Source organism: Rhamphochromis sp. 'chilingali' (genome assembly GCF_963969265.1).
Source record: "Rhamphochromis sp. 'chilingali' genome assembly, chromosome: 14".
Classification (NCBI taxonomy): Eukaryota; Metazoa; Chordata; class Actinopteri; order Cichliformes; family Cichlidae; genus Rhamphochromis; species Rhamphochromis sp. 'chilingali'.
In genome coordinates, this window is record NC_137941.1 from 34,746,926 (window position 1) to 34,773,589 (window position 26,664).

General features: G+C 42.7%; 1 protein-coding gene across 1 annotated transcript; it reads right to left on the reverse strand.

Moving 5' to 3' along the window:
• Positions 1-4,562: 4,562 nt before the first annotated feature.
• Positions 4,563-26,664, reverse strand: ccdc93 (CCC complex scaffolding subunit CCDC93). Its single transcript, XM_080902303.1, has 23 exons — positions 26,523-26,664; positions 25,891-26,004; positions 23,611-23,705; positions 23,244-23,355; positions 22,734-22,832; positions 21,742-21,798; positions 21,512-21,612; positions 20,100-20,136; positions 19,872-19,970; positions 19,139-19,189; positions 18,842-18,928; positions 18,438-18,551; positions 18,214-18,276; positions 17,299-17,372; positions 14,069-14,150; positions 13,904-13,978; positions 13,701-13,772; positions 9,505-9,613; positions 9,306-9,388; positions 9,094-9,131; positions 8,885-8,969; positions 8,513-8,626; positions 4,563-5,174 (listed from the first exon to the last, which is right to left on the reverse strand). Exons 1-23 carry the CDS (start codon positions 26,607-26,609, stop codon positions 5,118-5,120), a joined length of 1,905 nt encoding a protein of 634 aa, XP_080758429.1. The 5' UTR covers positions 26,610-26,664; the 3' UTR covers positions 4,563-5,117.

A 26,664-nucleotide genomic window follows, 5' to 3' on the forward strand; every position in this document is an offset into this window, starting at 1 on the left:
CCTAATCTTGAAAGTAGAGATAGTGTCTGTCTCCTGAATCCAAACTGGAAGCTGGTTCCACAGAAGAGGGGCCTGAAAACTGAAGGCTCTGCCTCCCATTCTACTTTTAAATACTCTAGGAACAACAAGTAGGCCTGCAGAGTGAGAGCGAAGTGCTCTAACAGGGTGATATGGTACTACAAGGTCATTAAGATAAGATGGGGCCTGATTATTTAAGACCTTGTATGTGAGGAGCAGGATTTTGAATTCTGGATTTAGAGAAATCTGCTCTCTCTTTCTAGTCCCTGTCAGGACTCTTGCTGCAGCATTTTGGATTAACTGAAGGCTTTTCAGGGAGTTTTTAGGACTTCCTGATAATAATGAATTACAGTCGTCCAGCCTGGAAGTAATAAATGCATGAACTAGTTTCTCAGCGTCACTCTGAGACAGGATATTTCTAACTTTAGAGATGTTGCACAAATGGAAGAACGCAGTCTTACATATTTGTTTAATATGTGCATTGAAGGACATGTCCTGGTCAAAAATGACTCCAAGGTTCCTCACAGTGTTACTGGAGGCCAAGGTAATGCCATCCAGAGTAAGAATCTGGTTAGATACCATATTTCTAAGCTTTTCAGGGCTGAGTACAATAACCTCAGTTTGATCTGAATTAAGAAGCAGAAAGTTAGCGGCCATCCAGGTCTTTATGTCTTTAAGACATTCCTGCAGTTTAACTCATTGGTGTGTGTTATCTGGCTTCATGGACAGATAGAGCTGGGTGTCATCTGCATAGCAGTGTAAATGTATGCTATGTCTTCTAATGATGCTGCCTAAGGGAAGCATGTATAATGTAAACAGAATTGGTCCTAGCACTGAACCCTGTGGAACTCCATAATTAACCTCAGTGTGTGAAGAGGACTCTCCATTTACATGCACAAACTGGAGTCTATTAGATAGATATGATACAAACCACTGCAGCACAGTACCTGTAATACCTGCAGCATGTTCTAATCGCTCTAATAGGATATTATGGTCGACAGTATCGAACGCTGCAGTGAGGTCTAGCAGGACAAGCACAGAGATGAGTCCACTGTCAGAGGCCATAAGAAGATCATTTGTAACCTTCACTAAAGCTGTTTCTGTGCTGTGATGAGCTCTGAAACCTGACTGTCCATCCATCCATTCGCTTCCGCGTATCCTTTTCAGGGTTGCGGGGGGCGCTGGAGCCTATCCCAGCTGTCATAGGGCGAGAGGCAGGGTACACCCTGGACAGGTCGCCAGTCTGTCGCAGGGCCAACACACAAGGACAGACAACCATTCACACTCACATTCACTCGCACATTCACACCTAGTGGCAATTTGTATTATCCAATTAACCTATCCCCACAAGCTGCATGTCTTTGGACGGTGGGAGGAAGCCGGAGTACCCGGAGAGAACCCACGCAAACACAGGGAGAACATGCAAACTCCACACAGAAAGATCCCAGCCTGATGGTGGAATTGAACTCAGGACCTTCTTGCTGTGAGGCAACAGTGCTAACCACCGTACCACCGTGCTGCCCTGAAACCTGACTGAAACTCTTCAAATAAACCATTCCTCTGCAGATGATCTGTTAGCTGTTTGACAACTGCTCTTTCAAGGATGTTTGATATGAAAGGAAGGTTGGAGATTGGCCTATAATTAGCTAAGACTGCTGGGTCTAGAGATGCTTTTTGAGTAAAGGTTTAACTACAGCCAGCTTGAAGGCCTGTGGTACATAGCTGATTATTAGAGATTGGTTGATCATATTTAAGATCGAAGCATTAATTAATGGCAGGACTTCTTTGAGCAGTTTTGTAGGAATGGGGTCTAAAAGACACGTTGATGGTTTGGAGGAAGTAATTATTGAAGCTAACTCAGAAAGATCAGTTGGAGAAAAAGAGTCTAACTTAACATCAATGGTACTAAGAGTAGCTGTAGATAATATTACATCTGTGGGATGATTACTGGTCATTTTTTCTCTAATGATTAAAATTTTATTTGTGAAGAAGTTCATGAAGTCATTACTAGTTAACATTAAAGGGATGGTTGGCTCAACAGAGCTCTGACTGTTTGTCAGCCTGGCTACAGAGCTGAAGAGAAACCTGGGGTTGTTCTTATTTTCTTCAATCAGTGATGAATAGTAAGATGTTCTGGCTTTGCGGAGGGCTTTCTTATAAAGCAGCAAACTATTTCTCCAGGCTAAATGATGATCCTCTAAATTTGTGACACGCCATTTCCTCTCCAGCTTATGTAAAAACCTCTGTAACTTTGCTCTGCTTCAGCAGCATCAGGTAATGTTCAGATGTTGATTCATGGTTTTCTTCAGTTTTTGTTCTACTGCAGAATATTTTTAACCTCCTAGGACCTGGCGTCCACATACAGTGGGGCAAAAAAGTATTTAGTCAGCCACTGATTGTGCAAGTTCCCCCACCTAAAATGATGACAGAGGTCAGTAATTTGCACCAGAGGTACACTTCAACTGTGAGAGACAGAATGTGAAAAAAAAAATCCATGAATCCACATGGTAGGATTTGTAAAGAATTTATTCGTAAATCAGGGTGGAAAATAAGTATTTGGTCAATAACAAAAATACAACTCAATACTTTGTAACATAACCTTTGTTGGCAATAACAGAGGTCAAACGTTTACTATAGGTCTTTACCAGGTTTGCACACACAGTAGCTGGTATTTTGGCCCATTCCTCCATGCAGATCTTCTCGAGAGCAGTGATGTTTTGGGGCTGTCGCCGAGCAACACGGACTTTCAACTCCCGCCACAGATTTTCTATGGGGTTGAGGTCTGAAGACTGGCTAGGCCACTCCAGGACTTTCAAATGCTTCTTACGGAGCCACTCCTTTGTTGCCCGGGCGGTGTGTTTTGGATCATTGTCATGTTGGAAGACCCAGCCTCGTTTCATCTTCAAAGTTCTCAATGATGGAAGGAGGTTTTGGCTCAAAATCTCACGATACATGGCCCCATTCATTCTGTCCTTAACACGGATCAGTCGTCCTGTCCCCTTGGCAGAAAAACAGCCCCATAGCATGATGTTTCCACCCCCATGCTTCACAGTAGGTATGGTGTTCTTGGGATGCAACTCAGTATTCTTCTTCCTCCAAACACGACGAGTTGAGTTTATACCAAAAAGTTCTACTTTGGTTTCATCTGACCACATGACATTCTCCCAATCCTCTGCTGTATCATCCATGTGCTCTCTGGCAAACTTCAGACGGGCCTGGACATGCACTGGCTTCAGCAGCGGAACACGTCTGGCACTGCGGGATTTGATTCCCTGCCGTTGTAGTGTGTTACTGATGGTAACCTTTGTTACTTTGGTCCCAGCTCTCTGCAGGTCATTCACCAGGTCCCCCCGTGTGGTTCTGGGATCTTTGCTCACCGTTCTCATGATCATTTTGACCCCACGGGATGAGATCTTGCGTGGAGCCCCAGATCGAGGGAGATTATCAGTGGTCTTGTATGTCTTCCATTTTCTGATGATTGCTCCCACAGTTGATTTTTTCACACCAAGCTGCTTGCCTATTGTAGATTCACTCTTCCCAGTCTGGTGCAGGTCTACAATACTTTTCCTGGTGTCCTTCGAAAGCTCTTTGGTCTCGGCCATGGCGGAGTTTGGAGTCTGACTGTTTGAGGCTGTGGACAGGTGTCTTTTATACAGATGATGAGTTCAAACAGGTGCCATTCATACAGGTAACGAGTGGGGGACAGAAAAGCTTCTTACAGAAGACGTTACAGGTCTGTGAGAGCCAGAGATTTTCCTTGTTTGAGGTGACCAAATACTTATTTTCCACCCTGATTTACGAATAAATTCTTTACAAATCCTACCATGTGGATTCATGGATTTTTTTTTTTTCACATTCTGTCTCTCACAGTTGAAGTGTACCTCTGGTGCAAATTACTGACCTCTGTCATCATTTTAAGTGGGGGAACTTGCACAATCGGTGGCTGACTAAATACTTTTTTGCCCCACTGTATGTGGACATCACATTTTGGGTTATTTAGACCAAAATACTCAATTTTGCTCTACAAGGGCCTGATATCCACTTACGAAGACATTATAATGCTACAGTTCTAATGAAATTTTAAACGAATATCCTCATATGTGGCTCTCATTTTTCTTAGAAACAAAAAAATAGGTAAAAAAAAAAAAATCTGCTAATTCTTTGTTTTTACACTCATCAGGTCCCAATCAGCCCAGATATCAAAGAGAAATTAAAAATGCATGCCGTGGAAGAGTTCGGGTCTCAGGAGATTAAGGTTATCTGCTATAAAAAGCCAGACCAGGAAAATCTCCTTAATGTTTTTCTGTTTTATCATCAGTTACTTTGACACAAAGGCTGCGACGCTTACACCTCTAATGAAGTCTCACAAGTGTCAGTACTGATAAATGATCAGAATTACATTTCTGACTGTCTGAGGCAAAACTGAATCGAATTGAATCGAATCAGGACCTTGTGAATTGGAATTGAATCAGTTATAGAAATCAGTAACGATACCCAGCACTAGTTATCCTATCTGAGATGAGACAGACCACAGAGTTTGCTGTTTGTATAAGCAATTCTTTATTCATTAAATACTGCATCCATGGTGATTGGATGGTACATGGAAGACAATCTTCAGAGGCATGTAAATACACCAGGAAACTCTCCAACACAAAACCATCATTATTACAGGTTATGGGATTCTCTTCACTGTTGCAGCCTGAACTCATGATCATCATAAAGACGTACGTATAGTTCACAGTCAGTGCAGTGCGGGGAGTTAGTAAAAGTTGCCCAGTATTATTAAACACAATGTCATGACTTGCAAGACTGTTGTGGAGCTCTGGTTAAGTTTTTTATTGTTATGTTCACCATGAAATGTAAAACATTAGGTAGAACTGGCTGATCGTGGTCTTAATTAGTGACACTATGATGTTACAGAAGGTGTGATTAAAACAATGATTTGCATTTACGTCGTCCAGTCTGCTGCATCTGGCACATGTGAAGAACACAGTTCATGTCCAGGATTTTATATGAAAGTCATCCAAGTAATTCGATTAGTAACTGGTTTGCATCATATTTATTACTTAGAATGAGACACACCAACAGAAGGGTCGGAGCTAAGAGGCTCCTTTAGCTCTCAGTTTAGACAGCAGCATCTCATTCTTCCGACACTCCTAGTGGGGAAAAAAGTTATTATTGTTACATGATCATTACACTCAGAGGGTCATTGTTGAAAATTATTATAGCACATTTCCTGAAATACAGATTATGGACCTCAACAGCAGAAAGTAACAAGCCTTTATTTAAGGCAGACCTATAGTAGAAACTAGGATGCAATGATCATTTTTCAGTATAAAGCCTAATCTCAATCCACTCAATCGTGACCTGTGATTTACTGCAAAGCATTTTTAATTCTGAGGCGACTCTTTAATCAAAAAGACAGCTCAAATCAAATCTGCAAATCTTGTTGATTAAAGCATTTTTTTTATTAGAGTGGGTTGATATTGGCTGATGTTAGCTATGATCTATAGGTATCGACAGTTATTATGGGAAATACACAGGAAAAAACAAAGATATATATACACATAAAAAAACCACCACCACCAACAACACACACAAAAAAACGAGACCTGGGAGAAACACCTTTTAACAATGTTATTTGATGGCACTGCACAGTTTGTCCACTAGATGGCACTCTTCAACTCTGTGTTTGGAAAGCTACAACCGCAGACACCCAATTCAAACACTGGGAGGCATAAACAAGTAATCTGATGACATTATCTATATTTAACATTCATATTAAAACTTCATTCTACTCCTTTTTCAGCATGCACATTGTAGCTATAGAGACACATGAAAACTTGAAGTTTTTTCTTCTTTTCTCTTGTTATTTCAGTTATATTTGCATGTTTGAATAGAACATGGGTAAGATTTACACTCCCACTTTTTCATATTTAACTGTGTTTGCTGAAACAAAAGTGTTGCTTTATTGACTGCAAACTATACAGCACACAAGTCATGTAATTTATTTGGTTAATTTGTTTTAATATATTATGACACACTGTTTTCTAAATGGTGGTGTGCACATTTGTTTCACATTGTCTTGTGATCGATTTGCATAATTTGCAGTGAATATTTTTTCTGTTTTCTTGAATTATCAGACTGCTTTTTTCATTCTTTCCTGGTTTAAGCTAAAGAGAAGGCTGAGGATGGCGCTGGTTTAAGTGCAGAAGCCCACCAAACAGCTGACTAATCAGCTGATCTACTCCATGGCAGGACTGCCAAGGACAGACTCACAGCCTGAGTTGAAGAGGTATAGCTTGTTACCAGAGAGACAGAAGGCAGGAGAATAAACCAGCTGTGCTCTACTAAACCATCTGAGGTATACCCTGTCATGATTCATGCCTACTGTCTCGCACCACAAATGAACCAGCTGCTAATGGATGCGACACACAAAGAACAGCTAACTGAAGGCCGGACATTCCCGAGTCCCATGGATCCCCAGAGGAGACTGGTCCCATCCAACTACCAAATATGTTTTCTCACTACCACATTGAGGCTCCCGTCAGGCATCATAGTGGCTAAGGTGAACAGGCTTATGGCTCGATACATGAGTGGAGCCACAGAAAGGAATTAGCAGGAGCACCACCGGAGGGGCGAAGCACCACCAACTGGTGGACAGAAGAGTCACTCAACAGTGCAAGACCAGACCTACCTGTGGGCTAAGCCTATGACTCAGTGCCGCACACATGGATCCATGAATGCCTAGAACTACAAAAGATCAACAGGACCCTAAGAGCCTCCGTTAGGAACTCCATGGGGATGTGGCGAACATCACTACAGGCCAGCTTCAAGCCAATAGGATGAGTCACTATCAAGAGCAGGATTTACCAAGGAAATGCTCTGTTCCCACTGCTGTTCTGCATAGTCCTGAACCCCTGGACTGGAATGGACCAATGCCAACCACCTCCTCTACATGGATGACATCAAGCTGTATGCCAGGACAAGACATCGATTTACTGATCTACACCAACGGCACTGGAATGTCTTTCAGGCTGGAGAAGTGTAGTTGGATGGTAACTACTACTTAGTAGTCAGAACTGAGGGGATTGCAGACAAGTACTTGGTAATCCCACGGGCAAATGGGAGCCACAAAGAGGCTCCAACCACCAAATACCTGCACACAGTAAAAAGCAAGTCCACAGGACTCAGCTGAATGGAAAGAACAAGATGGACCTCAGGTCCTCACTCTGAAAAGGGTGGAGTGCCCATTCTGGGTCAGGGACGGGAATGGGAAGTATCTAGGGGTCTTATTCACAAGTGAGGGGAGGGGGGAGTGGGAGATCAACAGACAGGTCAATAAGCGGTAACCTGTCAGTCACGGTGAAGAGAAAACTGAGCGAAAAAGCCAAACTTTCGATTTACCGGTCAATCTACGTCCCCACCCTCACCCTGAAAGAACAAGATCATGGATGAAGTGGTGTAAATGAGCTTTCTCTGAAAGTTGGCTGGCCTCTCCCTTAGAGACAGGGTAAGGATTTTAGACGCTGGATTATCTCTCTCGGCTGGCCGAGCTGGAGGAGGAGGCTGAGGAGGGGGAGGTCTGCTGCGCCCACGACCAGGCAGCAGAAGAAGATGGATGAATGGAAATTCACAGCACTTAGAGCGATAACTCTGAACCTGTTTTCTTCAATTAGTAACAGTAATGTTGTCTTTACCTTACAATATAAAGCGCTTTGAGGCGACTTGTTCAGATGTGACAGTATATTCTATAAAAATTAAATTGAATTATTGACCTGTTTTATAGTAAAGTTTCGGTAGCTTCTCTGCATTGTGTTAGCACATGGCATTGAAGAAAATGATAGTAATTCTAATTTCTTTCTTATATTTAAATGTTGTATCGTTACAGCACATTCAGATAGAAATCTGCTAAGAATTTTTGTTTTGTATTTCAACCCTGTAAGCTGAAAGATCTAGAGGTGGTCAGGAGAGAGGATGTTCAGGGACTTATTTTAAATGCTTCTATGTCTTAAATCAGGACAATCGATAAAATAATGAGTGGGTTAATTTGAGAGAAGATGACTGAGTGAATAACTTTCTGTTGAATGTAGCTTTCCAAACTGAGATTGGGAGAAACTCGGGCATGACTGCGAATGACCTCACATCATTCTGAGGTCATTTTTCAATAAAACACCAAACTATGAAACATTTGTCAACAAACACTAACTGTTCACTTTTGTAGGCACATCCATTTATCACTAACGCTGTCTAACACGGCAGTCGTTGGTTGTGACACTTTTGATTTTTTTGCTTCACAGCCATTCTGAAGGCTACAGTTTGTATCTTCCAACACGATTAGGTGTTATGTTTTGTGAAACCCATCTTTATCCCTAAGAATAATAGCTCACTATACCTTACTGAATAGCATTCATCTTTCATTGTAATGGTATGCTCTAACTGTAAATGCCCTCTCAGAAACAGCCAGCAGCACTTAAGCACATGCTTTTCTTACCTCTTTAAAGTCCTTGACAGTTTTGAAATACAGCCTCTGCTTGTCAAGGAGCTCCAGGTACTCATCATTCAGCTGATCTCGCCTCATCTTGTTCTCCTGCTTCTTTTTCTCCATCTGAAAAAGCAGAGAAACACATGCCGTACCAGTACTGCGGGAGTCTGTCTCGAAACAGGACAAACTTTGCATCATTAGGCTGTGACATGCGGGTCCATATACCCTGAGCTCATTATCTTATCTGTAGTCAGCATTATCAAAAACATTTTTGTGTGTTCCTGATACTGACCACTAAATCTGTAATTTGGTTCCATCCCTATAACGCACGTTTATAAAGAGAAGAGCAGCAGAATTCCCCTTTTACAGAAAGACTTGTACCTTGATGCGATTCTGTTTGATTCCCTCGACTATCTGCTCCATCTGTTTGAGGAACTGCTCTTTGGCAGCTGAAGACGACATGGCTCTGAACAAGAGTAGAGGACGTTAGCACTGTTTCACTGCAATGAGCTAAGAAACGTACTGATAGAAAACTATTCACTGGAACAACATCAGTGTTAGACGTGACAAATGAGCAGAATTATACTTACTGTTGGAAGTTGTCATGAATAGAATTCAAGAGGTTCACCTACAGAAATTAAAATTTTGTTATGAATAGCATTAAGTACGAGTCTATTTGTGACACTTACCAAGGTGTTTAATCAGTCACATGTCTCAAGTGAAACAAAAGCCAAATGCTACCAGAAATTTTACTGGCAATCATTGCGCACCCTGCTGACAGGGGTCTGCTGTGGTTACTTACCTCCTTCTCAAGATAGACTTTCTTATCATCCAGTGTATTATACAGAGTGAAGAATTGCTTAGTCTCTTTGTGAGTAGCAGAAACTGAAAGGCACAAAAAGAACAAGCATTTCTTTATAACTCCTGATTTTTATGGGGTTCATTTGTGACCTGCACACAGCAACAACACTGGTCAAAGCAGATGAACAGGAGGAAATTACCTTGACTGTAGAGTTCAATGAACCTCTTCTGATACTGTGTCAGCTCAGCTCGGCTTGGCACCTCATCAATCTTCCTCTGCAAGATGGCAATCTCTCGGTTCCTGCGAGCCTGTGAAGAGTGAAGCGATATATACATATATGAATGAGTGAATACGTTCCTGATGTAGTTATCACTTGGGCTTGCTACATCGATCACTAAACAAGACTTTTTGTCCACCACTAAATGCGGTTGGTTAGTGATCGCCAGTTTGTCCATCTGTAACTTGAAGTCTCCCCTGCTTCTAAAAACATTTGTGAATTCCAGCGTAGTACTATGATAGGATGCCACCTGTGCAACAAGTCCAGTCGTGATGTTTCCTTACTAATAAATATTCCACGGTCAACTATTGTTGGTTTATAACAAATATGAAGCCACTGGGAAGGACAGCAACGCAGCCAGGAAGTGGTAGGCCATGTAAAAGTCAAGAGCTTCGTGGAATGGGTTTCCACAGTCGAGCAGCTGCATCCAAGCCTTACATCAAGTGCAATACAAAGCCTCGGATGCAGCTGCTTGGTCATGGAAACCCATTCCATGGAGCTCTTGTCTAGGTTTGGGGGTTGCCAAGTGTAAAGTTTGGTGGAATGGGGGATTATGACGTGGGGTTATTTTTCAGGAGTTGAGCACATACCCTTAGCTCCAGTGAAAGGAGACTTTTTGGATAATTTCATTCTCCTAACTTTGTGGGAAAAGTTTGGGAGAATGCCCCACATGCCATCCCAGCCTACCTTCAAGTTTGCGCGAAAAATATATGAGTGAAGCCTTACAGACTCAGCTGTTGCCCGGATTAACAAGGTATGTGTCTGTTATTGAGGAACCAGTATTGAGAAGTGGGCTAATGGAGCAAGAAGGCACAAGGGATGAGAATAGGGAGCTGGTGGTATATTAATATGCAAGTAATTCTTGTGGAAGGGGTTACATGAAGAGCATGTAGCACCTATGGATTTTCTGACACCCAAAATCTAGACTAAAAGTAAACAACTACTAGGTCAGGGTTCTAAGGAGCTTGGAACGAAAAGCGTCTGGACTTCTTTAAGTTGCTTGAAGACGTTTCACCTCTCATCCGAGAAGATTCTTCTGTTCCAGGGTCAAATGGTGGAGAGTCCCAGATTTAAGCTCTGTGGAAGGTTCCCCCCGAGAGGGACAAAATGACCTCCTAATGATCCTCTACCTAATCACATGAGCCAAGGTGTGAAAGCGGGTGTGGTTCACAATCAGCCAGGGTTTCAGGTGAGCTCACTGGGAAACCTGGCCCCACCCTATCATGTGATTCATGTGATTTCCTGAGGTCAGATGGCCCAGGATGTGAGTGGGCGTTAAGGTGTCTGTGAAGGGATCTCAAAACTGGATTATAGATGGCAGACAGTTGGTGTCATAAGCCCCGCCCTCTGTTCAAAGATGGTCGCCCACAGTGGACATAGATGCTTCTTTCACTCCTCTTTCAAACCATCTGTCCTCTCTGTCCAAAATGTGAACATTGGCATCCTCGAAGAGTGACCTTTGACCTTTAGATGCAGATGGACTGCTGAGTCTTGTCCTGTGGAGGTGGCTCTTCTATGTTGTGCCATGCGCTTGTGAAGTGGCTGTTTGGTCTCTCCAATGTAGAGGTCTGGGCATTCCTCGCTGCACTGTACAGCAAACACCACATTGTTAAGTCTGTGTTTTGGTGTTTTGTTTTTCGGGTGAACCAGTTTGTGTCTGAGTGTGTTGCTGGGTCTGAACACCGGCTACATAGGGGATGACAATGTTGTTGCGTTTGTCTTTCTTTTCCTCCCTCGCTGGTGTCTGATCGTCTTTTCTGTGCCTCTTTGCTGACTTGATAAAAGGCCAATTAAGATAATCACATGTTTTAAGCGCTTCCCTGACATGTGTGTGTTCCTTCTTTGTCCCTTCAGGCAGTCAAAGAGGTGGTACTGGTCCATGTGTGTGGGCTTCTGGTAAACTTCAGTGTTGACGTTTCCATTCTCCTCAATGTGCACAGCACAGTCCAGGAATAGCAAACAGTCATCCTTTGTGCCTTCCCTGGTGAACTTGGTGTTTTTATCCACAGCATTGATGTGAGCAGTGAGGGATTCTACTTCGTGGGTTTTGATTTTGACCCAGGTGTCGTCTACATATCTGTACCAGTGGCTGGGTACTCTCCCTTTAAAAGAGCCAAGAGTCTTTCTCTCTACTTCCTCCATGGAAAGGTTGGCTACAATAGGTGACACCGGGGAGCCCATGGCACAGCCATGTTTTTGCCTGTTGGTCAGGGTTCCAACATCTGGAATAAGCATCTGCAATCACAACTAGAGATGAGGTCCAACACAATTCTTGCTGCAAGTAGGAGCCAGTACCTCAGGTGAGGGGGGAGATATCATCATCCCCACCCTCTGAGATTAGGTACCAAGCACTAAGAACAACTAGTGCATTGAAGACATTGAGTGCAAGAGAAGCGGACCTAAAAAAAAGAGGATCATAACTAAGCTGGAAACCTGGACCATCCATAGCCAAATACCAAGACTACGTGACATACACTCTGGAGGTCTACCAGAAGATGTGAATGAAGGATTATGGACAATCCTTGATGTGACGATCACTGAAACAAACCTGACACCATGGCAGCAGTGATAACTGAGGCGATCGGCTCTAAGATGAACAGCCACAAGGAGCAGTACCCTCCACGGAGAAAGAGATTAGAGGCCAAGATCAAGGCAGCACAGATGGAAATCAGTCAACTATTGGAGCTGCACAAAGGTGTGAAAACAAGTACAGCAAACTGTCCATTCCCGAGGCCTTGGAAACAGCCAAGCAAAGACTCACAGCCTTGGCTTGCCGTCGAAGAGACCACAGAGATAGAAGCCAGGGAGATAAACCAGATGTTCTCCAGTGAACCATCCAAGGTGTATTCTCAAGGAACAGCCCCAACAAAGCTGCTAATAGATGAGACACACTGAGAATGGCTAACTGAAGGCAGGACAGTCCTGATCCCCAAGGATCCCCCCCAGAAAGGACTGGTTTCAGCACAACATGGAAGCTCCTGTCAGGTGTTATAGCGGCTAAGATGAATGGGCAATAGATAAGTGGGGCCCAGAAACACCAGAGGGGCAAAATAGCAGCTACTTAGAAAGCCTTACCAAGTTTTATCAGAATTCATTCAAACCTTTTTGAGCTAGCGTGTTTACAAACAGACTGATTACACAGACGCATGCAGACACTACCAAAAACATGACGTCCTTGGTGGAGGTACAGGAGATAAAGAAACAGCTTCTCGGAGTTCCCCGTCCCGGTCCTGGGGCCAATTTACTTTTCATCATAAAAAACATCCTTTTTACTCAACTGCAGAGTATCACAAAGAGATGGGTTTGACTCAGGGACTTGTGTAGGTAACTACCCAAGTGCTTGCTCAAGGGGGTCATTTGATTGTTGGGATATACTCATTATTATTGTAGGGTTACAATATATAGTGTCACAGACATGGGGGACAACACCCCTTTCCTACTGGTAGAAAAATGCACCACTGTCAACCAATCAAAATATGATGTGGCAACACATGGAATTTGGCTGCTTAGGAAGAGGGGAAAGATTTGGGAGTGACAGCGGTGAAAGAGAGCGAGAGCAATAGCGAGTTTTGTAATGTGAGAGATTTTAATCAGCTTTTCTGCCTCGGTTATCCCCTCAAAACTGAGTCTTCTCCCAAACCAACAAAACACAAACCAAAAATCAGCAAACATAACTCACAAAGAAAGAACAATATAGAAGTGTACCAAAGACTAAAAAGAGTCCATGGTTTAATAACTGGTTAGCAAACTGATTTACTCTTTACCAGGAGGTTTGTGTTAGTTTAGATCACTGGTTCTCAAAGTGTGGGGGCGCAGAGTTCTGACAGGTGGGGCGCAGGTTACCTGGCAGGAAAGTCACGTGGAACTAATGTTTAACATCGGAATCACTTTTACGGGAGAACAAAGAAATTCGCGGCATGCAGGATAATAACATGCGCAACCGCTGCAGCTGTGTGTGTTAGTCGACAGCCGCAATAAAGAGGTGTACAAAAATTGCAAACACGTGGTCGGGTCTGTCGCGCATCGTTTACAGCGGTGCTGAAACCCAGGATTGGGGCGCGAGAGACCCGACCACCTGTTCGACTTACAGTTGTTAGGGTGGTTTAAGAAGTAGTTACCATGAGCAGGCGGATCTTCTGTAGCTTCTCTCTCCCTGTGTTGTACTGTTTGTCAATCAGCTGGTCCCTCTCCTAAGGAAAGAGAAAGTGCTGTAAATCAAATCTGAGTGGAAAGCTCAAGTTAACTTTCACCTACTCACAATCTAGGAACAGCAACAATGACTTTATACTGTAAGAGACGACAGCCAGCGTATGATATGTACCTTCTCTTCCTCTGTATCCTGTCCTGATGCAGACTTTAGCTCCTGAATGTTCCTCTGCAGACGAGCCATCTCTTCCTGCATACAGAGCTCAGGCATTAAGAGGAAGAAATGGTGCTAGTGACCATCAGCAGGATACACAGTGACAGTGATTGCATCGATGCTCACTCTGCAGTGTGTGCGGAACTCCTGCTCCTGCTGCTTCAGGTTCTCGTTCATCGTCACCAGAGCCCTCAGCTTATCGAGCAGCCTGTTCAACAAAGAAACATTTGATCAGAAAGTCACCGACTGATGAAAGGAGACACATTTTGTCACTGCCAGTAACCTCATGTGTTTTAGTACAATTGTCACTAAAACTTCCACAGTCGATTCAAACTCTAGCATTAAATATAAGCTGGTTGAGGCAGAAACAATATGGACTTAATTCTGATCAGAGTCTGGAGAAGGAATAGTTTATTCTTCATACAAATGGAGCAGCAGGGAGTACATACTGGACATGGGGTGTCTGTGTTTGTGGTGTGCTAACAGAGAAGACAGCAGCATGTGTTAGTAATGTAAACTAGGGCTGCTCGATTATGGCAAAAATGATAATCACGATTATTTTCACTGAAATTGAGATCACGATTATTTGACGATATTTATTTAACCCTTTAAGACCTACTATAGAACCAAGTCCACCAGAGCTTATATTATTTTTATTTATTTTTTGTACATGCTGTAGTGCCATTTGTGGGAGCATTTCAAGTTGCTATACATCAATACAACTGTTATAGCCCATATTTTAATAATATGTATGCATTAAGTCCATAGTAATTACATAAATTGCAAAAAAGTGCAATAAACTACAAAAAAAATTGAAAATCGCTTTTGTTTTGTTTACATATATTTCTACTTGGAGAAGTTTAAGAGGTTTATCCCTCAAAACTTTAAATACAATAAAGTTGCAAAAAATAGTTTACAACAACAGGAAATTTATTTTGAGTGTCTTCATAGTTTTATTTTGGAGATACAGCAATTTTTATATACTGCAGGAAAAACAAAACAATCCTATGATGCAAATTTGCAAAGAAAACAGCAGGTGCATCATTTCACTGTGGGAAGTGTTACGAACAGCTGATCGGATCGGCAAAGCCTGTTTCTGGAATATTATGTTTTTGTTCCTGCAAGCGCTTTTTATGCAATTTTTGCAAAGCTATATGTGGAACGAAACCGTGACCGAGGACAAGCTGATGGCATCAGATGTAAGTACAACTCCTCCGGTTTCATATGCAAAACAAATTATTGCGCTAGCTTACACGGTCCAGGTTCTACAGGGATTTAAAAATAGTTACGCAAAATAATAATCGGCTCAGTCATTTTTAATGATCGTTGAAAGCCCAGATCGTAATCGTGATTAAAATTCGATTAATTGAGCAGCCCTAATGTAAACCAGTTAATAACACATTCAAACAGACTCATCAGGCAACACAAGAACAACCATGAGACTGCTTACTGAGCAGCACACGGATGCTTCCCACCACATGGACTGCAAAAGTACAAATGAGCAGGTCTATTAACAGGAAATAAACCTATTATTACTCAAAGCTGCTTCATAGATGCACAGAGGGCAAAGTCCAGTGTCGGGTAGGCCCAGAATCACGGGTTACATTTGCTGCTGCACTGCTGCAGCTGAACAGGCAGCCAGTCATTTGATTTTAAAGAACTTCTTCACCACAAGATGTGACTGCTGTTGTTTACACTGGACTTTCAACACTGAGGAGACGTCTTCATATATCATAGCATGTGCTGCTATAATGATATTAGACATCATTTTGGTGGTGGTCAGAGGGCCCGGTGGTGCCAGTGTCCGGCAGCCTCGCCTCTGTCAGTGCGCCCCAGGGTGGCTGTGGCTACAATGTAGCTTGCCATCGCCAGTGTGTGAATGTGTGTGTGAATGGGTGAATGACTGAATGTAGTGTGAAGCGCTTTGGGGTCCTATGGACTAGAAAAGCGCTATACAAATGCAGGCCATTTACCATTTACCATTTTGTGATAGAGGTGATTCATCTTTTACTTGTTTGTTCTAAAAATAAATAAATAAATAAAAAACCCCAAACAAACGACATTGGGCTGAGCTGACGGCGTGTTCGTTGAAGGTTCTTCGATCGTTAGTTGATTTTAGAACCTTGATGATAGTTTCAATGCAAACGAAGTGTGGCAATAAAAACAGAATAGCAAAAACGGAATAGGAAAAAATGATTGTTTTTTTATATTATTTTTCAGTAAATACTTTCTGTCAGTTTTTCCTGGATTTATCAGAGTGCAGAGCGTGGAAGGAGAGTCCAAAAAATAAAATACAGGAGGTTCACAGCAGGCAATTTACTGCATTTTAAAACGGTGCAATCCATGCATTATTAGTAAAACTGCTGGTAAGCCATCTACGCAATAGATTTTTTTACAAATAGTGTTATTAAAGTGTTTATTTATTCATCGTCAGGATTCAATCGGGTGCTGCACTTTCGGTTCATGCTCCAAAACCCTCGCATGTGGCAGAATTACAACAATTCAAAGACGAGCGGGCCGAACCCCCCCCCCAAACCACAGGAAGGGGGCAAAGACTTTGTCAACACCACTGTAGAGATCTACAAGAAGCTGCTCAAACCAGCTCTGCAGATTAAAGGGTCGAGCCCATTTTAGTACAGCAATCACACACTATGTTTGTCAATACAAAATGTGGCAAATCCACTTAGCCAAGAAAATGGATCGAACATCAGTTACAGAAACAATCGCCTTCAAAAAAGGGCCGTACAACAAAAACTGACCAACATCAGAGCAACATACATGCTGGCTTCCTGCAGAACTTTTCCTTCCCTAGCCAAACAGGAGTACCTCCCATCTCTACTGAAAGGGATTCTGGGAAATGCAGTCTTCTAAAGATAATATGTATTGAACGCTCTTTCTGGGCAGAAAATGAAATCCATAATTAGCAGCTCTCAGATAATCTGTTGCTGGCAATAAATCACTTACAAAATAACCCACAAAATGCTGTCATCAAACCACACAGAGTGCAGTAAAGTTACAACATAAAATGGCATATTATGGCAACAAGCCCATCAGTAGATGCCCATCTATGTTTGACAGCACATTTTACCTTTATTTTTTATTCTAATGTGGAGCAGACAGTGTCCACATTACAAAGGTGCTGTGTAACTACCAGTACATTCAATTTTACTCCAACAAGAATATATACTAGGTGGGGAACTGGTTGATGTATTGTTAAAAAAAAGTGTATAAAAAATGTATATTCAAGATTTAGATTAGAAAACATTTCAACGCACATGTGTGTGAATATTTTGAGTTCGCAGTTCTTGAGAATAAAACGTTAGCAGATAACAGAAGGACCGTTTTTGTTGACTCACCTCCTGTCAGCCTGCTCCTCCACTTCTTCCAAACACACCAACTCTTTCCCCAAAGTCTCTGACACCTTTGTAGCCTGCAAATTAAAGCTACTGATCAAAGCATCTGAATGGCTGATAGCTCCCTGAAATGTAAAACATATTACACTGGACATTTCACTGAACGTTTTAGCTCAGTTCTTTGCCAAACAGTTTTGACTAATTCTATTTCAATGTGAACAACTCTACATGTACATGCATGTGGAAGAGAAGGCGCATCCTGATGATGAGAGGATGAGATGATGGATGGCATCCCAGGGAGTCTCCTCCCAGATCTGGACCAGAGCTTCAGATGGACCAAAGAGGTCAGGCAAACGTGTGGCCCAGGCATTGGTACCAATATCCAGGTGCTGTTAATCGAATGTAGACCAACGGTCTTAAAAAAGCAAAAATGCTGCCCCTCAGTGGAAAGTGTTATGGTGTTATTATTACAAAAAAAAAAAAAAAAGATTCCCAGAAGTGGACCCAGCTCAGACAAACTCCATAAATACTGGCAGCAGCAGCTGGTACCAGTACACCCATACACCAGTGCCATCAAAATCCTACGTCGCCTTGTTCTCAAGTCATCGCATTTGCAAGACTTTCAGAAAACTTGACCTCTGACATTTCTGATTCCCTGTCCTGTGGTGACAACAAAATAGGTCACTTCTTAAATGCAAAGGTGATTTTGTGTCCCAGCTCATTTTCTGAAACACTGTGTGTGTGTGTGTGTGTGTGTTAAACAATCACAGTGTAATATATCAGGTGTTGTTGTTCATTTGAAGGACCAGGTGTTTTTCTATCATTAAGAGGCTGCACTTGCATTTGTACCATGGTTGGAGGTAAACCAGTGGATCAGATCCATACTGGGCAGTGAAGTAAGCCTTGACCTGAGCTCACCTCCGTTAGTTTCCTCTTGTCCTCATCACAGCCCATCTTCACCTCTGCATGCTTGGCTTGCAGCTGTGGCCACAAAACAGATACAGTCAAAGCTCTGACACTATTACGACTGCCACAACCAAATCACTTCATGCTTTTGCTACATTAGGATCAAAAGTTTGCTTCACAGTTACCGAGACACAGTTGAGGACGGCACATTCATTAAACCACAGTGACCTACACACCTCCCCCAGCTCTTTAGTCTTCTGCTGGATCTGTTTGTTGAGCGAGGCGACCACCCTGTGGTGCTGCTGCAGTGGGCCATAATGCTCATGCTCCTCTGAGGACAGCTCTAACTGCTGCAGGGACACAAGGAGGACACAACAGTCAGCAAAGCAATGCTCTTAGAAAGATGAAGATGTCTACCATTAGGTGACATTCTGGTTTGGATTCATGCTAACTGGTGATTTTTTCACTGCGTTTGATTAAGAAGAAAGTCCGAATGAACACTTTAAAAAGCTGCCAACACACAGCAGCATCTTATATACAGCTGGTGTTTAGGACAGAACTGTACTATAAGATCACCCTCTCTTTGACTAACACAGCAACTGCAGTCTAAACTTGGACCAGACAGTGTAGAGCTGCTTACCTTCTCGGCGTACTCAGAAGCAAACTGTTTGATCTCTTCAGACTGCAGCCCGACGAGCTGACCCACTGCACTTGCTGTCAGCTTCCCCTGAAAACACAGGCTCAGTCACTACCACAGTGCAGCGGTGAGGAAAGGCAACAGGAATCAAAGAAAACTCCATGCAATCAACAAGATTATTCAGTGACAGCTGAATATCAGAACAGCCACTATTTGGCTCCTTTACATACATTTATATGTTTGGGTTGTCCGGATGCAGAAATGTTCTGCTTCTCTGTGCCGTGTGTTTTATTTACATACCTCCTCTGTTGCCATGGCAGCCATGTTGGTCATCAACGTTTTAATTCGCATCTAGGAAGAAAATAAATGTCATTTATTTGTTGAACACAATATGGTCTTATTTTATTATTCCAGGCTTTTTAACAGACCGATGACACAGATCACAACAACCTGAGAGCTTCCACATGCTGGCTTTGAGTTTTTCCTATTCATTAGTGAGCTATAGATTTTTGTTGTACTTCTAAAATGGCAAAGCCCACACCAAACAGCATTATTTTAAGGCCCAGGAACAACAGGAAAATCAAGAACAAGAGCACGAGACAGGAGACAAAAGTTCAACCCAAATAACAGTAGACGAGCTCAGTTACTGTCTTATCAAGCTGCTTTTCATTCCAGCTAAAACTAAACTTGGCTCACTGTTAACAGTCCTGACAGTACACAAAAGTTATGATTCACTGTGAATCTCTGTGAGTTTCTGTGGGAGCTGATTGTGGTTCAAATGTGTACAGCTGAACTTTAAGTCTGTATTTACTCTGAGTTGTGGCACTGTTGCCTAGTACTTCCTTGGGTCTTTTTCTTACAGTATAAAGCACCTTCAGGTGACTTACTGTTGTGATTTTGTGCCACATAAATAAAACTGAAGTGAATTAAATGTTTAAACTGAAAGACTTAGCGGATCATTTTTTGCCCTCTACTGTAAACGTGTGCCTAATTTGTCTTTCTGTATAAAATGCTCAGTAAATAAAGTTCTCACTTCCTCTACTGCCTGCAGGTCCTCTTCCTCTGACACGTCAACCACCCCATGAGATGCTGCCTGAGAGCCACCGGCCAGTGAAACCTTCCCCTCATCGACCTGAAAAGGGGCAAAAAGAAGAGAAGATGAAGAACGGAGCAAAATCCTTGCTGACCAGAGAGCAGCCGAACCTCCCTGCAGCTCTACCCACAGTGGAAGCAGCTACAGTCCAGGCCTTCAGGCGCCTACCTTGTCTTGTTTGCTCTGCTTGCTGAATCCATATCGCCTGGAAAAAACAAAACAAACAACGAGTATGAGATATGACTTCAGATTGGAATAAAGTTTACTCTTCTTTTTACCCCAAACCCCCAAAATTCATTTACATCATGCGATAAAAAAGTATCAGCACAAGAAAGCGCATGAATCCATCAGGTGGACAAACTACATGGTTCCTCGATCTGCAGTGTCTGTTTAACTAAAAAACATAAAATAAAATGCAGGAGTGCAGTGAAGCAGCACCACAGTCCATCATGCCAAAATAAGTGTGCACTGTTTGCATTCTCTGACAAACATGTTGAACCACAACACAGGGTGCTGTAAGCAGATGCTGCCCCCACCCCCCAGCTTCACACAGTTATACAGTACTTACAGCAAGAGCTCTGACATTCTAGTACAGAGGCTAGTACAGGGATGGATGAATGAAAAAAACAAAACAATATATCAGATGACACACTGAACATTGTCTAAGTTTAAATCTCAGGTTTTTAATTCTTGACTCGTTTCCTATAAACTAAGATCTACGCTGACACACTGAGAGGAATTAGACACAGAAGGTCAATTTGTGGCGCCCAGAGAAGGAACAGCCCAACGACTGATCCAGCCATAAAACCTCTGTATTCCTATGCATTTACTGACCACCTTATTAGGTGCACCTTGGTGGAGCGCTACCTGAAATCTACGTGGTACAGACTGAACGGTGTAAGAATGTTTACATTATGTAACTTCTGCAGATTTGTGACTTTTAACCTCATCACAATCAATCCTTCTAAAATAAGACATTGTAGTTCTCTTGCCTTTCTTCTGCTGCTTTCTAACACAACATTTAAGCAGGTAGATGGCTGAGCTCATCTGAAACTTTCACCATGTTATATGAAATGTAAAAACATCGGTGGCTGCCAGTCCTGCCCCTCAGCCTCGTAGGAGATGATGTACCATCAGTTTTCCATCGCTGCTCTTAGATAAACAGAAGGCGAGATGCAAAAGCCCTTTGCTGAGATTGGGTCAGTTTTAGATGCATTCAAGTTGTAATTGGGTGGTGTTTACTTAAAAAGAACAGTTTAACAGATATGTCCAATAAAGCGAGCAGCCAGTGCACATTTTAGTCCTATTATTACTATCCTGCTTGGTCTATAAACATCAGAAAATATGAACAAAGCCCAGCAGAGAGAAAAGCAACAACAAAACGAGGGCACCAACAGCCTTATAAGAATAAATGTTGATCTACAAATGGCTCCAAAGAGAAATGACAGAGAGATCTGACATAACTCAGCGCTTTCTATTTACACGGAAATACAAATAAATGAGACAGACGTCTTACAGCCGCTTTGGCAAAAGATGGATTAACAGGGAAAGTGATGCACATCCCGGATGTGAAAGCTCACCTTCCATATTCCAACAGAGTGGAGTGGACCCTGGACTCCTCATCCAGCAGCTCCTCTGCATTCCTGTGCCTCCTGTACTTCCTCTGTGGTTTGTACACTTCCTAGAAAAGAACGAGGCTCATTCAAAAAAGCCCGGCAGTTATCTAAACAACAGACCTACGATTTGACTTTGCTGATTAAGCAGGTGCATTTCATTTTAGTGTATCGTTTGTATCGGTGTCGTCACTCACCAACACGTCCAGCACTGCCCTCACTGCTTTGTCTTTCCTCTGGACGAACTCTTTATCCTGTCACAGTACAGTGAACAGCACCTCTTACACACAGGACGTTTAATGACATGTGGCCGACCAACACTAAACACGTTTCTATGACTGCGAGGGTTGTGATACAGCGCTCATTAAAACTTGAATAACGTGTTAGACTTCTGACACTGAACCCCATTCCTACAATGAGACACGAAGTCCCAACATTACTTTCTTGCCTTCTTGTGATGTTTACCATGTTAATGCCTTTGTGTCTCATTACTTTCAGTTAGAGTGTGTACAATCATCACTACAAGCCCATAGATCTTCCTTCTTATCTTGATTACTCAATATTTTATTGCCTTATTTTTCTGTCTGACTTTGTATTTCATATATATCATGACTACTTTCTGTTTTCATAAACTCAGTCCAGTTAAAACAATCACACTTGAACGTAGGTCAAGATGTAATTAACCAGAGGAACTCCAGGTGGGCTTCTCTGGAAAATCTTTTGTAGTGTTACGCCTACCTGCCATTTATTATTTTTTGTTTGTTGAATACGAGAATAAGCCCAAGAAAGAGGAAGCAGGTGAGAGAAAGAGTAGAAAGGGGGAGGTTTGCTTTGGAGAGCAGAAACAAGAGAGAATGTGTGTGTGAAGGAGACAGGCATGAAGCAGATGTCTAAATACTCATTAGAATTAAAAACCTGGACTTGACCACCCAAAGAAATGGAAGCTGCACAGGAGAGACGAAGAGACTGCAAGCAGGGTGGAGAAGAGAGCGAGAAGGATGGCGGCAAGAGCCAATGGCACGGTTGACGGGACGGTAGTAAGACCTGTTGCCTGTGTGTACGGTATGGGGATAATGGCACTGAGCAGAGGTCATTAACAACTAAATTCTTTAAGTGATTTTATGAACTTTGTATACAAAGATGTGTCCAGTAAAGCTACGTCCTGGTCTTCATGCTGAATGTCTGTTACCTCTGGAAGGCTGTGGGACTTCTGGAACTGAGAAATGGAGTAGGCTCTCACATAATCTCCCATCTCTTCCCGCGTCTCTATGGCTCGCTTCACCAGCCACTGGCATAAAACAACACACAGCTCATCAAACACAAGGACGAACCAGCAGATACAGACTGACCATGTCCATGCTCCAGCTGGACCTGCTAGCTGTACTGGATCTGATGCCAGCAGCAGTCAAAGCTCATTAGCTAATACTAATGTTACTCACACGCTTCCAGGCGGCTATGAATACGTTCTTTAAAGACAAATCACAAACATCATGTCAGCGTTTTGAATTCTGTAAAGTATGAAACCCTGAAACTGTGATGACAGGAAAACGTCAGCACTGCATGTGGGTGTGTGAGGGTCCGCCTAGGGGAAACACTGCACACTTTAAGTAGACCACTTAACCTTTTCATTAGCACTTTCCTCAGATGCATTAAGCACATTAATGCATCTGAGATTAGTTTGGCTGAATTCTCCGTGTACCTGTATGACCGGGAAAATGTGGATAAAATCCAACCCTTGGATCTGATGGGGTTCCAGGCGATGAGGACACTTCATCTTTGGTAAAACAGAAACAATTTTCTCTGTCAAGGATCTGCAACGAAACAGCCCTTGCCACTGTTAGAAAGAAACCAGTGTGAAACTGCAAAACCCAGACAAAGAAAAACACTTAAAAGGAAGGAAAAATGTAACCAAATATCTGATGACATTATCCATCTGAGCTGCTCCTAAGTTAGCAAAATCATTCATTTTTAACTGGATTCAAATGTGGCTCGTATGATGTGTCACTTTAAATTGATTTATCTGGACCAGTCTAGAGAAACTTGGAAAGAAATCAGCCAACACTCACATTTTTTGCCCAATAGTTGAGTTTTCTTGGAAAAGAAGATCCACGTCTATGTCAAAATTACAGGTGGTGATGCACCAGGTCATACCCCCAACCACCTGTAGAGGAGAACTGTGAGCTGAGGTTTTCTCAGTTAAATGCACAATAACAATAAATACTTCAGTTCACGGTAGAGGTGGTCTAGCTAATCCAACAGAGAGAAAAACCCTAAAACAAACCAAAGAAACCTGTAGTTTCTCTGCTTCCAACTCGACTTCTCTTCCTGTATCAGTGCTGATGTGCTGGTATTGTCTGAATGGCGACACCCATCATTCAGGAGAATACTGCAGTGCCTACCTACACCTAAATGCAGAACATAAATAGAAGTGGCTTTCCCGCTGCCGGTGATATCATCAAACATGATGGCTTTACTGAGACCTTCATTCACAAGGCGTCACCACAGTAGGTCGCTCAGCAGATGCCCTTGCTGCAAACCCAAAGGGATTTGTTTCTCCTCTCGGAAATCAACCAGGGATCCTAAACTTGTTAAGCAAATATCTAAACAAGTACAGGATGGGATTAATGCTAAACACAGTTTTCAAATATCTGGAGTATGTTTTTATTCAGATTTTACTCCAACAGTTCTGACATAAAGGAATGATTCATATCTCTGCTGACTTGATGTTTCTGTGTTCATATAAGTGCCAGTCATCAGTTGCCAGGTTGCAGGGGCAGTAGCCTAAGCAGGCAACCCCAGACCTCCCTCTGCCCAGTCAGAAACACTGCTGCATTTCAGGCCAGCCAAGAAATATCATCTCTCCAGCATGTCTTTGGTGCACACCGAGGCCTGCTGCTGATAGGACAAGCCCAGAACATCTCACCCAGGAGGCATCCTTGTCAGATACGCGAACCACCTCAACTGGCTCCTCTCAGTGTCGAGGGGCAGCATAGCAGCTCAACTATGAGCCCCTCTCCTCACCGTAGCTCTAAGGGAGATACCCTTAGAAAGATAACTAGTTCCCCACAGCGTGATGCTGCATTACACATTTCACTGTAAAAGAACGGCTTCTTCTACAGCACTTTTCTACTCTGAGCACTCCAAGTGCTTTATGCAACTTCACTCACAGCAGAACTTTTTTCTATGCTTCTCCTACATACGTGCTTCTAACTAACATTCACACACATTCATACTCTGACATCACAGAGCAATTTGAGGTTAGTTTATTGCCTAAAGATATTTGGCATGCAGACTGGAGCAGACAGGGATCGAACTACCAACCTTCAGATTTGTGGGTGACCTGTGACTGTACAGGCCAAGTGATAAGGTTTTCCATCTGGCATGACGATTGGCATTCAGGCCAAAGAGTTCAATCTTTGATTCATCAGACCAGATCATTTTGTTTCTCATGGTCTGCGAGGTGTGTTTTGGCAAACACCAGGTGGGCTGTCGTGTGCCTGGCCACTCTACAGGTGTGATTGGTGGAATGCTGCTCAAATTGGTTTGTGCTCTGACATCTACTGTCAACTATGGGACCTTATATAGACAGGTGTGTGAATTTCCAAATCATGGACTGTCATCTAAATTCTCCAAAGGTAAAGTTGTAAATAATAATCTACATGTCATTTATTCATTTATCTTTAATACATTTGCAAGAATTTCAAGAAAACTTTATTTACTTTGTCGTTATGGGATATGGCGTGTAGAATTCTGAGGTGAAAATTAATTTAATACATTTTACAAAAATATTTTCTACATGGGAGGTTGTATCTTGGGTCAAGGTTTTCAACAGGCTGCTTAGAGTCATTCTTTACCACCAGGTCAATGCACCAGTGATTATTACCCACAGATTACTCTTCCTTTCATATATCACATGGAGCCAGCTGTGGTGGTAGAGCTGATCAAGCCTGCAGCCCACATGCTAAAGTGTCTTTAACCAAGATTGGGGGGGGGGGGGTAGAGAGAGTGTGTGTCAATGTCAGAGAGTGCTCAGATAAACCGACTGGGTGAATGACAGCTGTCAGGAGGCACTTTGAATGCTCAGCTGAGTAGAATGATGCTACATCAGTACCAGTCCGTGTAGCCAGCAAGTGCTTGGTGGAGAAGTTTGTTTACTTTTTGGTCACACATCACCTCCTCACTGCCTTTATAGTCAGCTTGTACTCGGATGTGTGTTTAGCTCAATTAGTGAAACATTTTTTTGTTTCCACCTTCAGCAGGAACAAGTTGTATTAATCTGCTAAAACCAGTTGGGATGGAAGACGAGCAGAGAGGAAGAAAAGAGCAATCAGAAGTCCAGCGTATACCTTATCAAACGGTGACAATCCTTTAATCCGGGCTCGGAAGTATCCAGCTGCCAGCAGGAGCTCCAGGATCTCTGTCAGCTTCACGCTCTGCTCTTCATCCTCCCGGGTTTCCACCTGCAGGCCAGAAACACTTCATAGCTCACACATGGCTGAGGTCCTAATCCGTCTGCTCTCAGACCTTCACATTTACTCTTCCGTTTTTTGTTACTAAAATTACTACTAGCACGATTTTAAACGTTATTAACTCAATCCCAGAAGGTTGATTCTGTTCGTCTGGACGTAGCGTTTTCACTGGGACAAACGTTTCGTCACCCGTCCAGGTGACTTCTTCGGTCTCAGCTGACTGCAGGTTTCCTCGGTCTTATAAACAGTACTTTCGCACAGTGACTGAAACCAGCCCACTGAAGGAACAGCTGTGAGGTCAGTTTCTTGCTCATTAATCAACAGAAAAAAACTTTTTGGGATTTACTTGCGTGGATGGTTTAGCATGCATCAAAACGTTATTAATTCAACATTAACAAACTAGCTTCACCGTTAGCTTCAGTGTTAGCTTGTATCGATATGCGTCCGCAGTGTGACAGCTCAAGCCCATCATCACAGCAGTGTTGAAATCTGATGCAGCTACTTTGTACCTGGATGAGGTTGCCGTCTTGGTCATACTGAGCGCCTATTTTCGACCCGGTTCTTACTCTGTGGAAAACAGACGTAGCCACCGCCATGTTTAACTGCACTGTTGATGACAGTCACGTGACCGTAGCATATGACAGGAAATAT

What these genes read in the sequence shown, in the direction of transcription:
- ccdc93 (XM_080902303.1), bottom strand. Translation starts at nt 26,609, where the DNA reads ATGGCGGTGGCTACGTCTGTTTTCCACAGAGTAAGAACCGGGTCGAAA. An exon ending in AGTCCCACAGCCTTCCAGAG is followed by an intron (nt 21,799 to 22,733) that starts GTAACAGACATT and finishes GTACTGTGACAG; the next exon opens with GATAAAGAGTTCGTCCAGAG. An exon ending in CTGCCATGGCAACAGAGGAG is followed by an intron (nt 18,929 to 19,138) that starts GTATGTAAATAA and finishes CTGTGTTTTCAG; the next exon opens with GGGAAGCTGACAGCAAGTGC.